The sequence below is a fragment of the Pieris brassicae genome, chromosome 3 (assembly GCF_905147105.1).
Source record: "Pieris brassicae chromosome 3, ilPieBrab1.1, whole genome shotgun sequence".
Taxonomy (NCBI): domain Eukaryota; kingdom Metazoa; phylum Arthropoda; class Insecta; order Lepidoptera; family Pieridae; genus Pieris; species Pieris brassicae.
Genome location: NC_059667.1, coordinates 7741080 through 7764773, shown reverse-complemented (window position 1 = coordinate 7764773; position 23694 = coordinate 7741080). Strand labels below are relative to the sequence as shown.

The following is a 23694-nucleotide window of genomic DNA, read 5'->3' as shown; positions in this document are numbered from 1 at the left end:
AAGGCGTCTAACTTTAGCCGGCCGTAGTAACCAATGTTCAGAATAACTGGTGCCTGTTGACATTGAGGACCACCGGATATGAATCTCCACCTCATCATCGTCATACAACTAATAATAAAAGGTACATTTATTGATTTATTATTTACGGTTATTTAATTATTACTTCCTATATGTGCTATAATATAAAAGAAATAAGTTTATATAAATGATTTTAATAGAAAGGAAGTTGGTGTGGTGAAAACACAAATTGTACACAGTTTTTCTGTCCACCAGGACGTCGAATATATTTAAATCATTATATATACTAATGCCAGTGTCATATAAACTATAACATTAGAACAATCAAACCATTAAAATTGCACGTAAAACGTCATTAACCAATGGAAACATTGACGCGCCATAGATAGCCGATGCAAGAAACCTGTTCTTGACGAGAATTCTCGTTGGAATACAGGATGAGTTCTTATATTCCAATATGTATTAAATGACGATAATGTCTGATTAGCATACTTTTTGGTATGCATAATTTTATAATAATTGGCAAGTATTAACCATTTTCATTTAACTTCCGAAGTTAAAGGTGCATTTTACAAAACGTCACTTTTCTGATATTTATTTATATAATCTAATACTTAGACGATATACACAGCCATACAAACTACAGTTTAATATTTTAAAGAAAAACGAAATTGTTACTACTGCTCAATAACTATACTCTCTTTGGTAAAGTGGAAAATGTATGATTTGATACTGTGTGGGCCTGGGTATCCGGAAGCTATATCCAGGATGCTCCCTTCCCTCCCCTCGGTGAAATAATATGCGCTGGTCTAAAACTAGCACTTACCATCAACGGTGGCGTATCTCACAAACACAGGACCCTTCAGTGATGAATAAAAAAAAAGTAAATGCTATACGGTATGCGGTATATATTTAGTGCGCACGCGACAGCGGTTAAAATTTAACTCCCTTGCGCCATTACGCCGGGACACCATCTACCATCTCCGTTTCGTATGTCAAAGTCAAATCGACAATTGTCATCCTTCTTTGATGGACACCGATTTAGCGCGAACAGATATAACAATATTTGTATTTGATTTTGTTGAAATTTTTAATCGATCAATTCTATGAAACTACATTATTCTCCTTTTATAGTTTTTACCTTATTATTCACAATAGAGGCTGTATAATCATAATATAATTAATTCCTTTGAAATATTTATTATTTGTATTGAGAAATATATAAATAGTTAGGAAGTTTATTTATATACAACTTACGAGAAAACAAATAGAAAATTTTGGTATTCCATACAAAACCGAATCAATTTACATCTCGATCGACATCTCGGCACGGAGGAGCTATGCTTGAACAAACACTTCAAAATGAAGACTTCGACTTGTGTAAATACATTCACTACGGAGTCTATTAAAAAAATTACATCAACTATATAGTTCACAGTAATAATGTAACAGCTTAACTTAGAATTGCTTATTAAGAAGGTAACGTAACATTTTGTCAAGGTTAAAATACCTTTAAATCCAATTCGAAGGGAAGGGGCCTTGTTCACTACCCTTAAATCTATCGTTAAGTAATAAAGTACTAACTGTCGTACTTAATATTAAGTTACCTACTATTAAATGTAATGTATTAGTCGATTTACGAGAGTAATACATATGTTCGCGTGTATAACGTTTTGAAAATAAAAAAGTTATTGTTCGAAATACATAATTTCAATTTAATAATTTTTGATGAGGGTGATCCTAAATATTTTTTCTTGGCCGATCGTCACATTTATTAGTTGACTCATTGTTGAGATTTACTCAGGTTACGTTAGACACATTTTTATTTTGATATATACTTTTTGTTAATTATAATTGATAATAGTTACGTCCACTATTTAGAATTTTATAGTGAGTGTTTAGTGCGTTTTTGAGAACTATCGTGAGGCACAGTATTAGCTAATATCAGTCTAATCTATCTCTTTGTTCCCAAACTAATAGAATTTCTCCATATCCTGATAATATTGTGTGTTCCTGGTAAGAAGATATTGTAACGAGGTATGTACTCAGGACTTATTATTGTAGTATAAGATTGTGTATCGACGGCCACAGAACCGTTCTTTGTGGTACAGTTATTATGGTCAACTATTAGCTATAAGGCCGCCCGTTGCATGCCTTGTAATTTTTATGTATTGTGTTATTTGTGTTTATTTTATGTTTGCAACGAAGTATGAATAAATAAATAAAATATTTTATTCCTTGATTTTACGTTTGATAGGCCGTAATGTTCAAACATTGATCCCTTTTTTATTAGAGGATTAGGCCAATAATTCTTTACTCACAGCCAAAGGTATTTTGCTAACTGAAAACACGCGAAATGTAAAGATTTTAAGAGGTTATTATTGTGTCAAAAGTATAGTATGATATTTTTTTTATTATTGCTTAAATATTATAAATAATCTAATACTACTGAAAAAAAAAATAAACTCTAAGGGGTTTACCTTGGTGCCTGAAGGGCTTATTAAGGGGCTATTTCTTTAAATTCTTTATAAATGAAATGAAAACATTACTACAAATAGATATAAAGAAAACGTTTTTATACCTTATACATAATATTACAATTTCTAAAAAATTATGGAGCCCAGGAATCACATCCCAGGTTGGTCAAAAAATATTAGATATTATTGGAGATGTATTTATATTTTACGGGTCAATAAAATACTATTATTTTTTAATCCGTAAAAGTACATAAAAACAACATTTCAATAGTTTCACCTCAGGTGTTGTTTGATTTCATTTTATCCTAGAAATGTACACAATGTACCATTGAAGAGTTACAATAATCATATCATCCGTGGTTGATTACATATACGCCATTTTATAATCAAAATAGAAATTATTACGTCCAAATTGTATACTTTTTATAAACTTTTAATATTCTGAACTGTTTCGTAAATGAGAATTTCATTTCATGAATTTCATACTCTTGCTACTCAGGAAACAATTTCAGAGTTGCGGTTTTGCCAAAAGATGAGAGAAACTGTTTGTTTTTAATTTAATTGGGCATGTGTTAGTATAAACGTATACAAATATAGTGGCAATGAATTAGTATCGTATCAAGAAGGTATATCTCAAATATATTTACTATTCAGATTGACTCCAGATAAAAATAACACTGCAACATGGCACAAAAACTAAGACGAATAAAAAATCTTCCTAGCGAGTTACCAAGTTACGACTTTAATAATTAAACTAAAAGTGTAAAAAATTCAAAAGTCAAAGGCTTTATTAAAACAAATCTTTTGTTAGAATATGTACAGTAAAGTAAAGAAAAGCAAAGTCACTTTTTTTCTATGAGACCTTTGAGGACAGGAATGAGTATTAATAAATGACTGGATCGTTTTCTTATAAGCTTACCTTAGTTTTAGTTCCTGACTCTATTATTTTGAGTACCTTTACTTTTCAAGAGAGGTTTAAATGTAAAACAACTTATAGCATACGTTCATAAGAACAGTAACTAAATTAGACTAACTTTAATTGAATTCGTCTTTCATCAAATATATTATTGTTTTTTAAGCTATAATATGATGAAATGCCCCTAAAAATTTCTAAAATTCTTATGCTATTTAAAACAAATAATTATAATATTTCTTGTATACTTAAGAAACTTAAATGCTAGGTTTTAGGAAGAAATTACTAGAACTAAACAGAAAATTTTCAATTAATTTTCTAATAACAATCAAATTGCCCCCTGTGGGGCATGGGCACTATGGGAAACAATGGGTAAATCGATTCTCTACCGTAAAACATGCCAACATTGCCCACATTTTAAAAACAAACTTAAATATTTCAAGTTTTTTGTATGTTTCCCCCAACATATTTTGTATCTGTGGCAATGGTAAGATCATAACCATGCAAAAAGAAAAAATAGAAGAAATGCATAAGGGCATGAGAAAGGCTAATTTTGAAATTAAAAATGTCCCAAAAAAGGTGAATGAAACAAAGGAAGACTTACTCGAAATGGTTAAGTGTCTGACTTCAAACATTGGCTGCTCACTTCCCAAAACTGAGATTAAAGATATTTACAGGCAACGCTCCAAGAAGGAAGGTATTAAAAACACGACTACGGTTGAAACTACTTCAATGTTGCTTAAGAACGACATCATAAAAATGGGTAAAGCTTTCAATATAAAACACAAGTCTAAATTGTGCGCTAAACACTTAGGATTCCATACCAATGAAGATACTCCGATTTACATATCTGAAAATTTAACGCCAAAAGCATCTAGACTCCTTTATCGTGGAAAATATTGCTGGACTTCGTATGGTAAAGTATATCTAAGGAAAGATGATACACCAATACTTTTACTCAAGACTGAAGCTCAAATACAGCAAATAATGCAATCCTACTGACTATTGCAGGTTTTATTAGTTTTTAAATGTACTTGTCACCTTATCTTTTGCAACTGTTATCACAACAAAATATCTTATGTAAAAACACTAAAACATTATACACCATTGTACACTCTCATTTATACTCATGATAAAAATGCACCTCTTGTACTGTCTGTCTCTTTTACTCGGGACAAAATTAATACTGCAACCGTAATTTATGTTCTCTCTCTCTCTTACACGTATCACGCAAAATACAATAATACTCAATACTACCCTCAAATACTGCATGTCATAACACCTATTGCTAAAATACCAATACCCTTCAATTATTCGATTTACATTGATTATGGTCATAGAAAAGGATACATTTCTGCTTTCTCTTTCCTTTACACGTTTCACGCAAAATGCAAATATCCTCGTTACTACCCTCAAATACGGCATGACATGGAATTTATTACTGAATTACCAATACCTACCAATTATTCGATTTACATTGATTATGGTCATAGAAAAGGATACATTTCTGCTTTCTCTTTCCTTTACACGTTTCACGCAAAATGCAAATATCCTCGTTACTACCCTCAAATACGGCATGACATGGAATTTATTACTGAATTACCAATACCTACCAATTATTCGATTTACATTGATTGTGATCATATAAAATAAAACCATTTCTTTTTTCAAAATTTATTATGGATAATAAAACTGAAATAGCTATATCCACTTCGTGTGAAGTAAAAAATCTAAAGCAATTTATAAACCCTAAAAAAAGTGATTTAACTATTATAACCCAAAATATAAGAAGCATTTATAGGAATTTCGACAATCTACAAGTAACCTTAAGCAGTTTGGAAATTGAGGTAGATGTCATTATATTAACTGAATGCAGATTGAATAATACAAAGCTTATTCCTCAACTTAGCCAATATTCTTCATATTATACTAAGAATCCCCTTAATCAGAATCATGGCGTAGTGGCTTATATCAGGAATAATCTTAAACCCAAATTACGTGAAATAATCTTATAAAATGCATCTTGTATACAAATCGAGGTACTTAATCATTTAATCTTAGGAATTTATCGTTCTCCTTCTATTCCGAACTCAGAATCATTTCTTGAATCACTTCGTCTACACTTGGATCATGTAAAGAACAAGAAAAATATAGTCATCACCGGTGATATAAATATAAATCTAATTCACAATGTCGACAACAGTTACCTAAATAACAGACTAAACTATCTTAGTATGCTGTCAATATATAGCTTAATGCCGGGACATCTCTTCCCAACTAGAAATAATAACTGTCTTGACCATGTTATGATAAAAAAACAAAATAAAAAATTTCAGGCAAAAGTAGCTGTATTGAATACATCAATTACAGATCATCTCATGTTTTTTTTAAGCTTACAGAAATTAAAAATGCATAACGCAGTAGAGGTTAAAAAACTTAAAACCTATACAGATTTTGATAAAGCGATAATAACATTATCTCATAAAAATCTGAATAATCTCTTACTTTGCGAGGATCCAAATGAAGTCGTTGATAAATTAATAAATAAGATTAAAAAATCCTTAGAAGAAAATACAATAATCACGAAGGTATCTAAAAACCTTCAGATATTGAAGCCGTGGATAACTGCAATGCAAAAGCGTTTAAAAAATAATTAATATGACGAAGTTCTATCAATTACTTATAAAAGGTATAGAATTTTTTGTAATAACTTAATAAAAAAACTAAAACGAAAATATGAAAGAACACAATTAAATAATTCAGTTAACGACCCAAAACAGTTGTGGAAAAATATTAAAAAGATTACATATATGAGTCAAACAAAAGATAATAATGACGAACTATTAAATCTTAAGGCTACAGAGTCTGTAAATGAAGTTAATAATTATTTCACAAATCTTGGCCCTCTACTGGCTCAGGAAATTCAACAAAGCTTGTCACACTCCTCCACATCAGCACTAGCCCCTATATCCAGCTTGCATTCGTTTGTTCTATTTAGTACCGACCATCTAGAGGTTGATCACATAATCAAAAACCTAAAATCAGATAGCGCACCGGGGTGGGATAATCTAAAACTCGGTAGAGGTCTTTTAGTACCTTGTTTATGTCATCTGGTCAACCTATGTTTTCAAAAAGGGATATTTCCGACTAAACTTAAGCAAGCTATTATTGTACCGGTGCTTAAATCAGGCGATAAAGACAAAGTAAATAACTACAGGCCAGGTACTAAATATTGGATTACTAAACTACCTTAATAAATTTAATATTCTATCAAGCTCACAATATGGATTCAGGCAAGGAAAATCAACTGAAGATTTAAATATGGCCAATTAACGTCTCTAATAGTATCAAATCTTGATAAGGGAAAGAAATGCCTTGGTGCATTTCTAGATTTAAAAAAGGCCTTCGATACAGTCTGTATCTCCTCACTTTTACATAAAATGGAGCATATAGGCATTAGAGATACACCCTTAAATCTATTTTGTGATTACCTTTCAAGGCGAACACAGAGAGTGAAAGTAGGAGATTACGTAAGTGATGAATTGGAAATCACCTATGGGGTTCCGCAAGGAAGCATATTAGGTCCAACATTATTTTTAATATATATTAATGTATTAAGCTAAAACTTGATCACGGGCAAATATTTTCCTATGCGGTTGATACGGCTGTACTTTTCACAGGGCTTAACTGGGCAGAGGTAACAATATCAGCGGGAGTTGGACTGACAACTATTGCTAAGTGGCTTGATTTTAACCTTTTGTCTCTCAATAAAGAGAAAACTAACTATGTATGTTTTAGAATTTCTGATCGAACTTAACCACCTAATGATTTTAAAATTAAAATACATCACTGCGATATGCAAAGAGACAGTAACTGTCCGTGTCTTCCAATAGCAAAAGTTAGCTCTATCAAATATTTGGGCAGCGAGAAATATTAGACGAGCGACTATCATGGTATCCCCATATAGAGTCCATGACTGGTAGATTAAGGAAACTAACATATATTTTTAAAATTTTGCGACACATTACATCGGATATAATACTTAAAAGAATTTACATAGCACTTGTTCAGTCCGTACTGACATATTGCATAAACATATGGGGAACGGCCAATAAAACAAAAAATTTGGAATTGGAACGGGGACATAGGGCTCTATTAAAGGTCATGCTGTTCCAGCCATACAGATTCCCATCGGAAGAACTTTATCATCTCAGCCAATTACTTTCCGTTAGGAAGCTGTATGTCCTGAGTCTAATTTTAAAATCGCACAGAGCGCTACTATTTGATAGTAGGCTGTTCTTAAAAAGAAATAGGGATGTTGTCGTCGGTCAGACCGTTAGGACTGACTTTGCGAGACGCAATATGCAAGCAGACTACATCTATAATAAATTAAATAGGCTGCTTAACATCTACCCGCTTACCGTCTACAATCTAAAAATACGACTAAAGGACTGGCTCATGAACATACCCTACGCAGAGTTGGAGCTTGTTCTGAGGCCTAGTATGTAGTACAGACTTTATTCATTCACTCACTGACTCACTCACTAACTCACTCACTCACTCACTCACACACTCACTTATGCACTCCAGTGTGTTGATAACAGTTAAAAATCAATAACAAAAAAGAAAAAAAAGTTAATAGAAGATGTAACTAAATTATATATAAATTAAATATTTTAAGGAATGTATAACTAAGTTTGTTATGAAAGAGCTGGAAACCCTGACACAGGTATATTTTTTACTTAAAAGGGTTCCCGAATCTTGCACATTGTAATGATTATTATTTATTATTATTATTATGCATTGATTTATAAAAAATATCACATTCCTCATTGTTTTCCCCATTTTCTAACAATTTTTGAGGCGGGCACAGTTATCTGGACTTTTAGCCAACATTGCCCATGATGATATGTAGCCGAACTATAGCACTTATTTGGAGGCCAAAAGAACTAGTAAAAGCATTTTGGCAATGAAAGCGTTCTCTCAAAAGATTTACTCGAAATCATAAATATTTTTCTACAAAAATTAGTGGGCAATTTTACCCTCATATATTTTCACTTCTCCATACAAACGGTTTGTAATGATTTAAATGTGCTAGGGTTGTAATATTTGAGTGAATAAGAAAATACCTACATAAGTAGAGGAAAGTAAGATATAAAAAATAAAAAAATATTTATTTTTATTAAAGACTTAAATTCTTATTGTAAAATAGTTACAGTTGTCATTTTTTTCAAAAGACAAAAATCAACATTAAAAAAATCTGAAAATAAATTAAACAAGTGCTTATAACAAAACATAAACTTAGAGATGTACACCTCAAAAGTTCAAGGCGTACCTTTCCTTTTTTGTCGTACGTAAATTAAAAAAAATATAAAATATAGTCTTAATCAAATTATTCAGTCATTAATTACTGAATTTTTATTTATTTATTTTAAAATTTACACAAATTCAGTCGAGTAAACTTTTATTGTATGTTAAAATTACTAAAATTCACGTGAAATAATATTTGACCACGTCGAGTTTTAGTTGGCTCGGGTTAAACTGTTATAATATCTTCCAAATGTTTTATGGTGCAAAATGTCAGCAACTGTTGGATATGAAAAGGTCATTCCTGTATCACATTTAGATTCTTAAATTTTCGTAAATAAATTACTGTATGATTTACACTATTAATCGAACGAACGTTACCTACAAAGTGTTTTACACTCTTTTTTGTAGAGAATTTAGATGATGTAAGGATTCCAACGATACATCATACCTACATAATAATATTGATTTATTTTATTTATATATAATATATTATGTGGATGACTGGTAAAATATAAAATACAACATACAGACATAAACTCTGAAAACATTACTCTCATTTTTGGGCGGCCATATAAAATGAAACTAAATTGACAACCCTAGATGTTTTTTGACGGCGGGCAAAGTTGCATAATGATACTGCTGATAATACTGCTGCACATTACTGAGTAACTTTGCCCGCTATCATAACTTTGGTAAAGCATGAGTTACAGTAACGAAACTATCATCAAATTGTTTTACATGTCAAACAATCCATTAAACGTATCGGTGTTTTCGCCATGACGCACAATCCACTTCCAAATATCCACGGAAATTTGCCCGCAAAAACACACCCCGTCTTTATCAAGTGCCGACAGGTAACCGAGTCTAGTTGAAAGCACACGTGTTATTCTGTTCCCACATGTATATTTTGTCATAATCAATGTTGTCATAAGTCTGATACTTGTTTTGACATGAGATGATTTCCTTAGAAATTGTATTTTGGGCAAAGTTTTCCCTGGTGGCAAAGTTGGAGTATTTTACGGTACTGAATTTATAATATGCAGTAAAAAATTCTTTATAACAATGACGCTATTCTTAGACAGTTAAAATTTTACATTATTATCGAAACTTGCCCACTCTTAGAATGAAACATATACATATTTGCAATTTCGTGTAGTATGCACTCATATTTAGTTACGTTGTAATGTAATGTTTCTTTTAACTTAGCGTCATTTGTCGTCATAAAACATTACATTATAAAACACAGTCGTTTAGGTAATTTGTAACTGGGCAACTAAATTTTATGCTGTTTTAACACTAATATGTACACAATTAAACACGATATCGCTTTCGTAGTCTGTAGTAGACCTTTAGAAATACGCGTTTCTATATCCACTTGTTCGATATATTTTTACTAGCCAATTCATCGAAATTCACTATACAAAAACTAAAAAAAGAAATTTTGATGTTTGAAATTTCAATCTTAAATAATAATGAAGTTAGAATCAGCATGTATGAAAATTGGAAATCGGAAACTAGCTGATACAGCTTCACAACTAGACTTAAAGTATATTAAATAAAATTATTAAGGTCGCATTTTCGACATTTGGTGCTCTAATGAAATTTCTAAGTATTGGCGCTTTACACTCGCTACTCTCGAAGGAAGACATCGTGAGGAATCCATACCATAGATCTACAAAGCCAAAAGAGTGTCAGACACAAAAGGTTAATCACCCATTAAAATAAACAATTGATCATAAAACAGACTCAGAAATCCTAAACCTAAATAGTTTTCTTTAATTTCTGATATTTTTCGTTTTCATTCGTTCGTTTAATATTTGTAATATCATCGCTTTGTGTATGTCATGTTTGATTGTAATTGCTTGTGCTGAGCATTAGCAAGCTTTTATTAATAAAAAATGAAGCTTATTAAATTGAGATATAAACTTTATCACTTGAGCAATTTATTTATTTTTAGCCTTAAATTATTTCCTGATACACTAAGATCTGGTTATCCTATGTGTTAGTAAATATTTGTAACAGTTAGTATGTATCAGGAACCCTGTCCGGTAAAGGCCTCCTCCAAGGCTTGCCATCTTTCTCTATCTCGAGCTATTTGCATCCATCTGTACCGTTTGCCTCGTGGGCCTCTCCATGTAGTTATTTGCTTTCGTCCATCTGTGATCTGTAAGGCGCGCTACATGACCTGCCCACTTGAACTTCAGTTTTTTGCCATGGCTCAGCATCAATTGCTTTGGTTTGTGTCTTATCTTGTGTCTACCTTTTTAATATTTAGCGTGTTCCTTTCCATGCCTCTTTGACATGTTTTATACTGTTTTATGTTAGTTGTAAATTTCTCCATGTTTTACATGCATACCCAACAAGTATTACAAAAAAAGATGTAATTTCTTACTTTTTTTTAAGAAATTCACTGGTATGACAATTATTTTATATAATAAGTACAATTCTATTCACATCACTACAATTATTAACAACTAAATCAGTGTAATTCTACAGTTTTAACTAAAGTGCTCATCTACCTCTTAGTATTACAACATTAACACAATATGACAAAAAGAGGGAAAATAATAGTTTTGTTAAGATAGTGCAATTACCCAGATTTTTATGACTATGGTTATAAGTTTATCATACCTGTTTATATAATTCTGGATGTTCTATTGTATATGTATCTATTTATATTATATTTTTAAATATCTATTTACATTTAAAAATAATTTACACAATTTATAAAGTGGTCGGAATTAGCTCAGACATCAGAAGTACAGCACGAAATACAAATTAATTTATAATTTAATCAATAAAAATAATAGCAGTAATAATAGATAGGTGACAGTCGGTTAAGATTCCGTGCACCTCGACGCAACCAGAGAAATGCGTGCCGATACTTTTTATGATCCCGCGACTAGCGCAAGGGCGTCTCCTGTGAGACTCGAACCTCGGCTTGTGCCGTCGCGGGGTGGTCAATCCCCTGAAGGGCAGGACGGAAGCTCACTGGAGTGAGCGAAGTACGAAGTAAAGGTCCTCGCCTTCCCCGGTGAAGGCGGTTTTTTTACCCTAATCTGTGTTTGGCTATTTTTATTATTATTTGCCGCGCGGGCGGCTTGTAATTTATTGTTAGCTATGGTAATTGGATCGTCCGGATCCGTTAGTGTATGTCGGGCCTACTACGAGCCTTTTTTTCGGGAAGGGATACCCTACCTTGTGATCTTACATTGCTTTTATACTATTCGTCAGATGACGTCACAATAATTTTCTAACTACCCTAACAATACATATTAATTTAAATTTACTAAGTTAGGAATATTCTAAATACTGTATATTTGTATGGTGGAAATAAATTTAATATGCTAATAATAAAGATTTTAAGCGCAACTCTATAAATTTGTTAACAGCGAATCCGATCCTGACATTTTCATAGCCCTTTCAATCTAATCGTAACATTGGGATCGCGCGGTACAATCAAAACAAAAGAGAATCGCGATAGGAACTAAGAACGTTCTGTTGGATAAATCCAAATATTTAAGTAAACGTTCTACATCTATTAATGAATCCCTTTTTAGTATTGTTTTTAATGTTCATAAAAAATAAATAGTAATAAATAATAATCGTGTATCTATTAAGAAACAGAAGTGCTTGTGGCCACGCGTGTCTCCACATTCTTACATAGTCTGTACTGCGTATAAGACTCAAATATCGTAGGCAGGTTTCCGATACAGCCTACATTTGCTAAATTTTCGGATCGCCCATCCAATTACAAGAAGGCCATTCTGTTATCACTCTCTTGGATTATTTTGCTTTGTAATTTAAGGTCTTATTTGGTAGTAGTTATATAGTAATAGTTATATAGTATTATATATAGTCTTTTGTTAATATAGCTTTAAATTTAAAATTATGTAAATAATTATAGGTTTATAATAATAATACATAGCTTCAATCCGGTTAAACAGTGTTTTCTTAATAATATCTAGTTATCTTTGTGAAATAATTAATTATAAACACTATGTTTTCGCATGCCTTCCGCGCGAATTATCGAGGCCAAACATTGGTTATGATTTGTATAACTTGTTTCCTTACAATTGCTGTTTGTTTTTGTACATAAATAATTAAAAATAAATTATCAGTTTTACAGATAAAAGCACAATGCTCTCTCACAGCTTGCGAAGTGCTTCAAATGTTGACTAAGAGAAGCAAATCGGGTGAGACTACTGTAGCGTGTGCTGAAGATTTGAAATGGCGACAGCTGGATCGACGCTTGAGAGCTATTGAACAACCAGGTGCATTTCATATTATTAAAATTTTCCATCGATATCATGGACATACAAGTTCCTGTAAACGCTTATTGGACGTGCTCGGTCCAATTGTGACTAGATTTTTAAATCTTTTAAACGTTGTTAGTACTGAACTTTAACGATCTATTGAAAATATTATGCGTGGTGTCAAGAAGTTTATAAGATTCAATACATTCTTTATGAACTGTTCCTTTAGTTACGTTTGACCCTAGGCTGTGCTAGATTTTTCTTTGTGTGTCCCAAAAGCAACTAACGTGCTGATGGAAGTTATCGGTAGGTAACTACACGGCTTACCCCCAAAAAATGTCGAGTTATGTCCGGTACTGAAATAAAACTAAAAATGTTGGAGGGATATGGGACTTCATACTTTAAACGTTCTTAATAATAATAATAATCAATGGTGCTACATCCTGTTTATATGTAAATTGAATAGGCACGTAGGTGATCAACCTTCTATGCCTGACGCACGCCGTCGTCTTTTTGGGTCTAAGGCAAGTCGGTTTCCTCACGATGTTTTCTTTCACCGTTCGAGCGAATGTTAAATGCGCACATAGAAAGAAAATCCATTGGTGCACAGCCGGGAATCGAACCTACCACCTCAGGGATGAGCGTCGCACGCTGAAGCCACTAGGCCAACACTAACCTTCTAGTTATCTAGAAGTAGGTATCAGGAATCCTCTCCGGTAAAGGCATTTTCTTAATCCATAAGAGTTCTTAGTAAGTGTAAAAATAAAACATAAGTTAAATAAAAATTAATACATGGAAAATTATAATAAATACCTCTAGCTCGTTGTCCCTGTTTTATAATAAAATATCAGACGAATCTATCAGTTGTTTTAACCTAAAAGTAAGTAAATTGTTATATATCTGCTCCTATATAAGTCCTTTGACTATTACCTGAAATCAACTTAAGACACTTCATTTTGGTCTCTTTGTAATCGTAATTATAAAAAAAGAAGAGAAAATTTATTTTCGAGAAGTGCAAAGTATCATTTGTTAAAGTTTTTGACATGCCAAGCTGGTATTTTTATAAGAGACTTATCTTAATATAGTTTGCGGAATTCGTTCATTCTTTGATTTAATTTTTTTTATAAAATGTGATAAATTCATAATGTCTTAAAATCTGAGTTAAACCAAGTACAACTCCCGTTTGCCAACTTTCACATCTTATTAAAAGGTTCAATCTTGGTTATCAAGTTATTAGAGACACCCAATTGTCTGAGCCAAAACCAATAACGGCGTTGCGACTTGTATAAATGCCAAATTGCGTAACATAAAATTCTTAACATTTGTATACGACCCTACTTCACTATAAAGATAACACAATACAGTACTATAATGTATACTTTTTACATGTATTGTTTACATTACGATTATCAATACGTGAATTGTCAATGTACAATGCGTATAGTAATTCAAAAGTGGGCAGAAAAGTTCGTAGGCTAACATAGAAACTTTTTATCATAGAATTTGATAATTCCTGCCTTCTGGATTGCTTTTGTGATACAACGATTATAGCGGTCATACTAATTTTCGATACCATTTTTAAGTACGATTTGCCTTTATCCTCAACACGGGCTTTAGTTAATACATTTTTGCATTCAAAATAACATCAGTACTCTAATAACATTTTATTAAAATAAAAATTACCACGTATACTACATCAAGTGCATGAAAATTGTCTAATCTTGACGTTGTAGGAATTATTATAGACGTTCCATTTGCAATAGGCCATTTCAAAACATTAGTAGTGGTTATAAACGCTTGTCAGATTCCAGGCTACGCTGGTATTGAGTCATATAATCCACTAACTGTTTCGCTTTCATTAATATCTTACTGAAAATCGTTAATATTTTAAACGATTCTTAAGCTGCTTATTGAAGTTTTCTAAACAATGTAGATTGAATTTACAGCTCAATGAATTTGCTAAAAAGGTCTTTTATAACATTACACAGTTAGATATCGTATGTAAATTGCAGATACCTCTATAATCTATTATTTGAGATAAGAATTAAAACTTTATTAAATTTAGAGAGTGTTGGCCTAGTGGTTTCAGTGTGCGACTCTCATCCCTCCCAAGTTGTAGTTACGATCCCTGGCTGTGCACCAATGTCCACATTTAACATTCGCTCGAATGGCGAGTGAAAACATCGCGAGAAAGCCTTGTAAACAATCAAAAATTTAGCCGAGGCTGATCGCCTACTTGCCTTGATTGATAAATGATCATGAAACAGATACAGAAATTTTAGGCCCGGACTTAAAAATGTTTGTAATGCCACTGAGCATGTATAATTTGAAAAAGAAAATGCTCTAGGCACAATAGCATTTCCTGTGTCGTGGTCTAGTCTCTTTTTGTGTGAGTCTCTCTTCATGTGTTGGCCTAGTGACTTCAGCGTGCGACTCTCATCCCTGAGGTTGTAGGTTCGATCCCCGGCTGTGCATAAATGGATTTTCTTTCTATGTCCGCATTTAACATAAGCTCGAACCGTGAAGGAAAACATCGTGAGAAAACCGGTTTGCCTTTAACCCAAAAAGTCGACGACTGCGTCAGGCACTGTGGGTGATCCTACTCGCCTATTCGATTAACAAATGATCATGAAACAGAAACAGAAATCTGAGGCCCAGGCCTTAAAAATGTTGTTTCGCTATTGATTTATTTTTAATGTTTAATATATACCACACTAGCTGCCCCCGCGAACTTCGTTTCTCCTTAATGTGGTTTTAGTTAGCCTTAATGCAATGACACGAAAGAATAATTTCACTGCATTATCGTCACTATAATTTGAATTTGATTTACACTTCGGTCTAAGTAACACGTTGGCTATGCTAACACCAAAAATTTAATTTAATTTTGCATTTTGCAAATCGCATTTATTTATTGATATTATATTAAAGACCGTTGCGCTTACTAAATGCTGTATCCGACACTATTGACATCTTTACATGTTCACAGACTAAGTTTATAGTAGCGATATTGTGTTATGTATTTAATATTATATATTTTATAAGTGTTTTCTTTTCGAATAAGTATCGCAATACAGCGAGGACATTTCCTCGCTGTACCAGCTACCAGCGTTATTACACTAACGTTAACGTACACTACCACAGGGACCAAACTTTATTTTTATTATTATTACATAATTGTTAATATTACTTAAAGGTTAAGAAACTTGTAAATACTGTCTATTAACTGTTTTCAGCATGGACGATTAGCTTAGCGCAGTCCCGATGGCGACAATGCTCAAAGAGTGTTTGCAGATGCGATGCAGTTCATAGATCATTAAATTGTTGGAGGTCCGGCTTAACAGCTCTGACGGCGGATTTGATAGTGCCTATCGATATTTATACCATGTATGTATTCTTGATATTTATTATAAAATCTACGGATACTTAATATGTTACAGATATTTTACACTGTTTAGTTTCAGAATCTAATATTCAGTTTTGATGAAAATCTGATTAATGTGTGTTTTCAATATCATACTTTATAATTGCTTTATTTCGTCCATTCTTTACGTCTAAGTAATTGTACATGTTAGTTTTGCATTTCTTGCGCGCACCTAATTTCTTACCGTTCCGAGCGGCTTGATCCCTTGGCGCTGCAAAGAGATGTGGTATCAGTCTGCATCTTCTACAGCATTAACCGTTAAGGGTGTTCAGAGTTGTTCGGACTAATACCTGCCGCTGAGTTTTATCATCGGTATACAAGGCAGAATACAATATGCCAACCGTATCACCTCAATGTCTGTCTTTCCACAACTGAGCGTTTCTTAAGGTAGTTTTGCCGCGCACCACCACTATGTTAAACCAGCTGCCCAATAAACCAATTTGACTTACGATCCTTCAAGGAGAGACCCAACAATTTCTTAAAAGGCTGGCAAGCTTTCTGGCAATGTGAGTGTCCACATCGGCGGCGGTATCACTTAACATCAAATGAGCCGATGTAAATAAAAAAAAATACTGATCCTTAAAGTGATTGCCTGGAAGAGATTTCTCGAAAGCGATAAGGCCACAAGTCCTTTTTTTAATTATTTTAATTGTACTGTATTTTTTGCAACGAAGTTTAAATATGTAAATATTCTTCCCTAATACAAAAATAAAGTCCCATATCTCAAATTGTGTTTCTTAAGCGATGAAAACAAATAGTATTGGTGCAATTAAATTCATTTATTTCTCATTAATATATAGAAAGCAATCAAAAGTAAAAACAAGACGTTCATTTGTTTCTTATTAGCCCAGTAACAGATTCTTAATCACGGAATATTGTAAGAGAATTTATTATGTTAATTTATTGTTTGCGCCTGATAATATTATCAGAAGTATTGTATATATTTTTATTTAAATGGGTTAAATGTTGCCTGTTTTATTTAAATAACAGTTTTGCACCCTCAGCTCAAGTTGTTTGAATGTCGATCATTTTTTTCTATCTGTGTGCACGCAATTCTGTGAAGTGAAACGTCGTCAGGAAATCCGTTCGCTTAAGACAGAATCTACAATGAGACACACATATTACAGCCTTTTTTTCAAATAAACGATTTTTATTCAAATAAAAGTCTATTTAAACAATAAATTCTTTGTATTGCAAATTTAAATTTAAAAAGTTCGCTGTGAAATTTGATGCTGGCAACATTTCTTCGCTGTATTGCGATGTAAAGCTCTTATAATGTAACATCTATAGTTTTCTTTTGTTTTTCATAATTATTTTGTATTTTCAGTGACTTAGGTACGAATAAGCTTCGTACATTACACAAGTCAACTTTCAAAGGTATGCGAACATTATCTGAGCTCGACATGTTTGACAATCACGTGGAGTACTTGCCGTCAGGACTTTTTGAGTCACTTGTCAATTTAAGGATACTGTGAGTATTTCATTAATGAATGAATATTGATGGAGTAACTAATATAGGAAAAAATTGTGTGTGTAAACACAAAAACGGCTTGATCAGCTTAATATTTTTTATTAATTAGAATGATGAGATAAAGACTGGACATGCGACTTAGGGATGAATACTTAACCCTGAAGTAATAAAGGTTATATATATTTCCCAAAAAAATGGCCTTTTGTATTATATGTGTCGTATATTCACAGTCAGTATTCGTTATTCATGTATACTATTAAATAAAAATACATTTAAAAAAGCAAATAAAGCAAATTGGTTTCTATTTACTCGGTTTTTGCGAGGACCTTTGTTATAGATCTTTTTGATCATAGAAGCTCAAAATTTAATTAGTATCAAATATAATCCATAATAATATTTTAGAGTCACCGTCGCATTCCACAATTAAAGTTGCATTCTTTAAATATATTTATTCTTTTTTTAATGTTCTGAACGGTTTAAACTTTAAAGTAAAATATTTTATAATGTTTTAAAGTTCTCGCTCTACGAATTATGTTGTTTTCAAACACGTTTTATCTGTAATCAATAGTAACATAAGGACTTCAACAATGTACTGAAGTTGTAACCACGTTACATTTCAGGGAAATTAAAGTTTAGCTATGATAAGAATATGTGCATAAAAATAACTTCGAACTACGCTTTAAGTTAAAAATATTTTTACGACGTCATTTTATTAAGAAAAAACCAGTGCCGCTACAACCGTGAGTAGTCTGGACCTCAAATTGTTAATAATGTTTTTAGGAGGGTAAACCGCTTCGTTACGTAACGCGTTACGGTGCCAGTCTATACAGCTTACCTTTCTCCTACACATACGGCAACGCTGGGCAGGCTCCTCCTCTCTCATGCGTATGTTGGACATACGCTTTCCCCTCTTTCTACTCATTGTTTAGTTTGCGTTAGACATTTACTGTTGAAAGTGAGCATTTAATTATCACCCCTCATGAAAGTGATTATAAAAAAATATGATGAATGAATCAAAAGATGATCCACGGAAAATTACAGAATTAAATAGTTCAATTTAGATTAGTATATGTTGTCACTTCTACCTTGCGTCCCGAGACGCACATATTTTTGATTAACTAATCAGTCTAATTTCACTCTTAATTAAATTAATCTTTTATCTCTTTTTGTCTTATTCTGTTTACGATGTGATGAAAAAAGACATAAGTACTCCAGTCAAAATAATGAAATAAGATTAATTAAATTTTTATGTCTTAAATGAAGTATGCCGAATACTGATTAATAAAAGTTTTATTCAACTATCGCTCGAAAACGTTCGCCGTCTTTTTTCAGTGTCCCGATGGGAGATACGAGAGTTCAAAGTCGTGTTGAAAAACGACACTTTATGACCAGCTCTCTGTGATTTATCATTTACTGAGAAAATCCTTTCATTCCAGCCGCCTACAAAGGAATTACTTAGAGGAGATAGACAGCGAGGCTTTTCGCCACACAAAAAAGCTATTCCACGTTGATTTATCTAATAATTTCTTGTACACATTACCAGAGAGGTTATTCGCAAACAACACATATTTAGAAACAATAGACCTTTCAAACAATCAGATTGTGTACATACCGTCTGACAGCTTCGTGGGTTTACGCTCGTTGTTAATACTGGATCTATCAAATAACAAAATTCAACAGATACAAAACGGTACCTTTCATTTGAAGAGTTTGCAAATGTTAAAACTGTCGAATAATCAAATAAATAATATAACAGAGAGTGCATTTGAGAGCCTCTCATGCCTGGAAACATTGCTCTTGGATAAAAATGGTTTGCGCTACATCCCGAACGATTTATTCAGCCATCTTTTTAGCTTGACGTTTTTGGATCTTTCAAAGAATAATATAATGAGTGTAAGTATTTTCATTATTATAATCGAATTCATAGTCATTAAATTATAGATTTAGATTAAGATTGTTAAATCTTATAAACCACCAGTATTAACGGGTTTGAACTAAATTGGCTTTGATGTTATTTAATTATAATGACAATAATAGCTGACACTAATGCCATTGCTCCGACATTAATTATAATGACAAGAAAATTACTATAACTATAGACTATTAAATGCTAAATAGTCTTAAGTTTTTAGATCTAGTAATATTGTCAAATCTAATGAACCGCCAATATTAAGCGGTTTGAACTAATTTGACTTCGACGTTATTAAATTATAATGATAGTAATAGCTGACACATGCCCTATTGCTCTGACATTAATAATAATGACCAGAAAATTACTATAACTACAGACTATGAAATACTAAATAGTCTTTAGTTTTTAGATCTAGTAATATTGTCAAATCTAATAAATCGCCAATATTAACCGGTTTGAACTAATTTGACTTCGACGTTATTAAATTATAATGATAGTAATAGCTGACACTAGCCCTATTGCTCTGACATTAATAATAATGACCAGAAAATTACTATAACTACAGACTATGAAATACTAAATAGTCTTTAGTTTTTAGATCTAGTAATATTGTGAAATCTAATAAACTGCCAATATTAACCGGTTTGAACTAATTTGACTTCGACGTTATTAAATTATGACAATAATAGCTGACACTAGCCTCATTGCTCCGAGATTAACAATAATGACTAGAAAATTACTATAACTACAGACAATTAAATAGTGTTTCATTTTTAGATCTAGTAATATTGTCAAATCTAATAAACCACCAGTATGTTACCGGTTTGAACCAATTTGACTTCGACGTTATTAAATTATGAGCTCTGTGATATATATTATATAATCATAACGGCAGATGATATAGCGCCATTGCTCCGACATATATATTTTTTAACTACATTCAAATGTGAAACATTACTATGTTAACCAATTCTCATACCTAATGTCGTTGATTTATCGATTGCTGCAATGATTTCACTCTATCGCAAAAAACACTTATGGTAAAGGAAAATATAATGAGGAACTTACTTGCTTAAAGAAAATAACCTCTCATAGATACTTACTACCTAGAAATGTTGATATCAGTTTACATCATTGAACTTTTTTTTCAGATATCGGGAGTCGAGTTTAGAAATCTTGGTTATTTGAGAAACTTAGACTTAAAAGATAATCTCATATCAGAGTTACCAGATAACGCATTCGCAAACTGTTCAAGCCTGGAAAAACTGGATTTATCCAGAAATAAGTTGAAATATTTGAATGAAAGCTCATTTCACGGGCTGGGAAACATGACGTCATTAATATTTTCAGAGAATCAAATATATGAAATACATTTCAAAACATTTGCAATGCTTAAAAATCTTACAACATTGTGAGTTTTTTGTATACACTCTAACAATAGGTAGATGTTTTTTTTTATAACAAGGGCACATTTTTGCATGAGCACACGTATTATTATTATTTACTTCATGAAGTGAAATTATGGCAAATACTTAGGCAGGGGGTAAATGTATTTGGATTAATTTATCTGTATTGGCAACTTATTAATAAATCTAAATAACAGCAGCATTCTTGATCGTGATTAGGATGGATTAGGAAATAGGAAGCATGGCTGTAATAGGACTCGTTTAGCACAAAGTGCTTATGGGTAACGATTACAGTAATACAGAAGTGACACCGATGGCTGTCTTGGAATCTTACCCGTGAAGTGTTAAATGATCGTAAAATCTTAATTAACATTTCCGACCACCATTAGGGTCTTATAATCTTACATTAACCTTCAAATAGGTAGGCGTTGAATGTTCGAAACACACATTCGTTCTACAAACATTTTAGAACGAATAAATGTTTAATTGTGTAAGCCCAGTTAAGATTTAAAATACTATTTACTTAAATTAAATAGTGATACTATTAGTACAGTAATTTTATTAGTATATCTAATAAAAAGGCCGGCAATGCACTGTCACCGGCTGAGCCCTGAGCTGATCAGGTAAGCTTCCAGTCCATTTGGCAACTATATTATAAGAAATAAAAATCAATGGCGCTACAACCTTTTTTAGGTCTGGGCCTCAGATTTATGTATCTGTTTCATGATCATTTGTAAATTGAATAGGCAACTAGGTGATCAGCCTTCTGTGCCTGACGCACGCCGTCGACTTTTTGGGTCTAAGGCAAGTCGGTTTCCTCACGATGTTTTCCTTCACCTTTCGAGTTAATGTTAAATGCGCACATAGAAAGAAAATCCATTGGTGCACAGCCGGGGATCGAACCTACGACCTCAGGGATGAGGCCGCCACACGCTGAAGCCACTGTTCCAACTATATAATAATGTAACTATAAAGTATAACTTTGATATGATTAAAAATAATTTCAGATATTTGGACATCAACATGCTCCCTTCCCTTCCGTCACGTACATTTGACTATATGCCCAAACTCGCTAACGTAAAATTGTCAAACAACCCATGGCACTGCGACTGTCACGCTCTGTATATTTCAGCGTAAGTAAGCGTTATTCTTGGAAAATTCACTAAAACGTCTCGGTTATGTTACTCAGAAAATGTCTTCGCGTTTGTGGGATATTGTCAATATTTAAATTTCGTTTTTACAATTGTACTACATACAATTTAACTAATGAAAATACCACATACAATTCAAATAATTCTTGATCACAGCTATCTCCTCGCACCCCTAGTCTGTTTAAAGAGTTCATATTTTTATCTGCCTGTTAAGAAGACAGAAAATGAAGCGTTTAGTGACTAGAGACCTTAGACAAGCTTTTGATTACCAATATATTTGTGCAAGTGTTGTTTGTTTTTTCGGTTATAATTCGATGTTTTATTGCTACAATAGTCATTATAACGATTTTTAGATGGGTCCGATTAAATGAAATGAAAATCTGGGATTATTCACCCACTTGCGTCTCACCTTGGTATTTAGAAGGTCATTTCTTGAAGAAATTGAAGTTCCCTGAGCTTTGTGCTGGACAATGGGCGAGTATGGTTAATTTATCACCACGATTGCCTATGCAGCAACTTCTGGCTCTTAATGTTACTGTTAATAGGAAGCCACAGGAAAGTATGGAAGAAATACAGGGTATGGAAGATTGGTAATACTTTGGATAAGTAGTGCTAAGTTTGCTTTGATTAAGTATATTTTTAGAAGGAATGATTGGAATCAGAGATTCTAAGGATTTCTAAAGACAATATCATTCCATTGTTTAATGTATTAGAATGACTATAAATTTGTCACCCTTAAGATGCCGTGTTTTTATTTTAAATAAAGTATATGATTGCATTCATGTTTTATTCTTTTGAAATAAGAAAATTATTTGTTTGATAATCAAAAGGACTAACTAACCGGCTTCCATTTACCACAAATATTGAATAAATCTCTCATTAAAATGAATAAGAGAAATAAACAATAAAAGAGAAATAAAGATGTGAAATATTTACACGAAATTTTTATGTTTTTATAACTACATTAAAATGAAGTCAAAACTTATAAGTACAGTTTACATGATTGTAATCACATTTTACTTACATCATACATAACTAAAAACAGCACAGAATAATTGAAGACAAAGCATGTGGTCTTACTGCTAAAAATAGTTTCATCCAGATTTATAATATTTTTATATTGTAAAATGATTATTTTTTTTTAATTAAATAAAATCATTGCATGATAAGTCGGTTCAAAATCACACGAAACGTCGCGATAAATTTATAACTAGAGATAAACACCTTTTAATAAACTTTCTTGGTTCATTACAAAATTATTGTCCTCAACAGTTATTTTGTATCATGAGCGATTGTGCGTGTTGGTAAAAGTTTTGTGTTTCTACTGTAGCCTAAAGTATTTTTATAATCAGTGTGACA

At 32.3% G+C, this 23694-nt stretch overlaps 1 protein-coding gene across 1 annotated transcript; it reads left to right on the top strand.

Moving 5' to 3' along the window:
* Positions 1-23113, top strand: LOC123707706 (carboxypeptidase N subunit 2-like). The gene is made up of 8 exons (XM_045657988.1): positions 1-121; positions 12840-12992; positions 16208-16358; positions 17723-17866; positions 19303-19759; positions 20930-21189; positions 22192-22317; positions 22689-23113. Exons 1-8 carry the CDS (start codon positions 79-81, stop codon positions 22927-22929), a joined length of 1575 nt encoding a protein of 524 aa, XP_045513944.1. The 5' UTR covers positions 1-78; the 3' UTR covers positions 22930-23113.
* Positions 23114-23694: the final 581 nt, after the last annotated feature.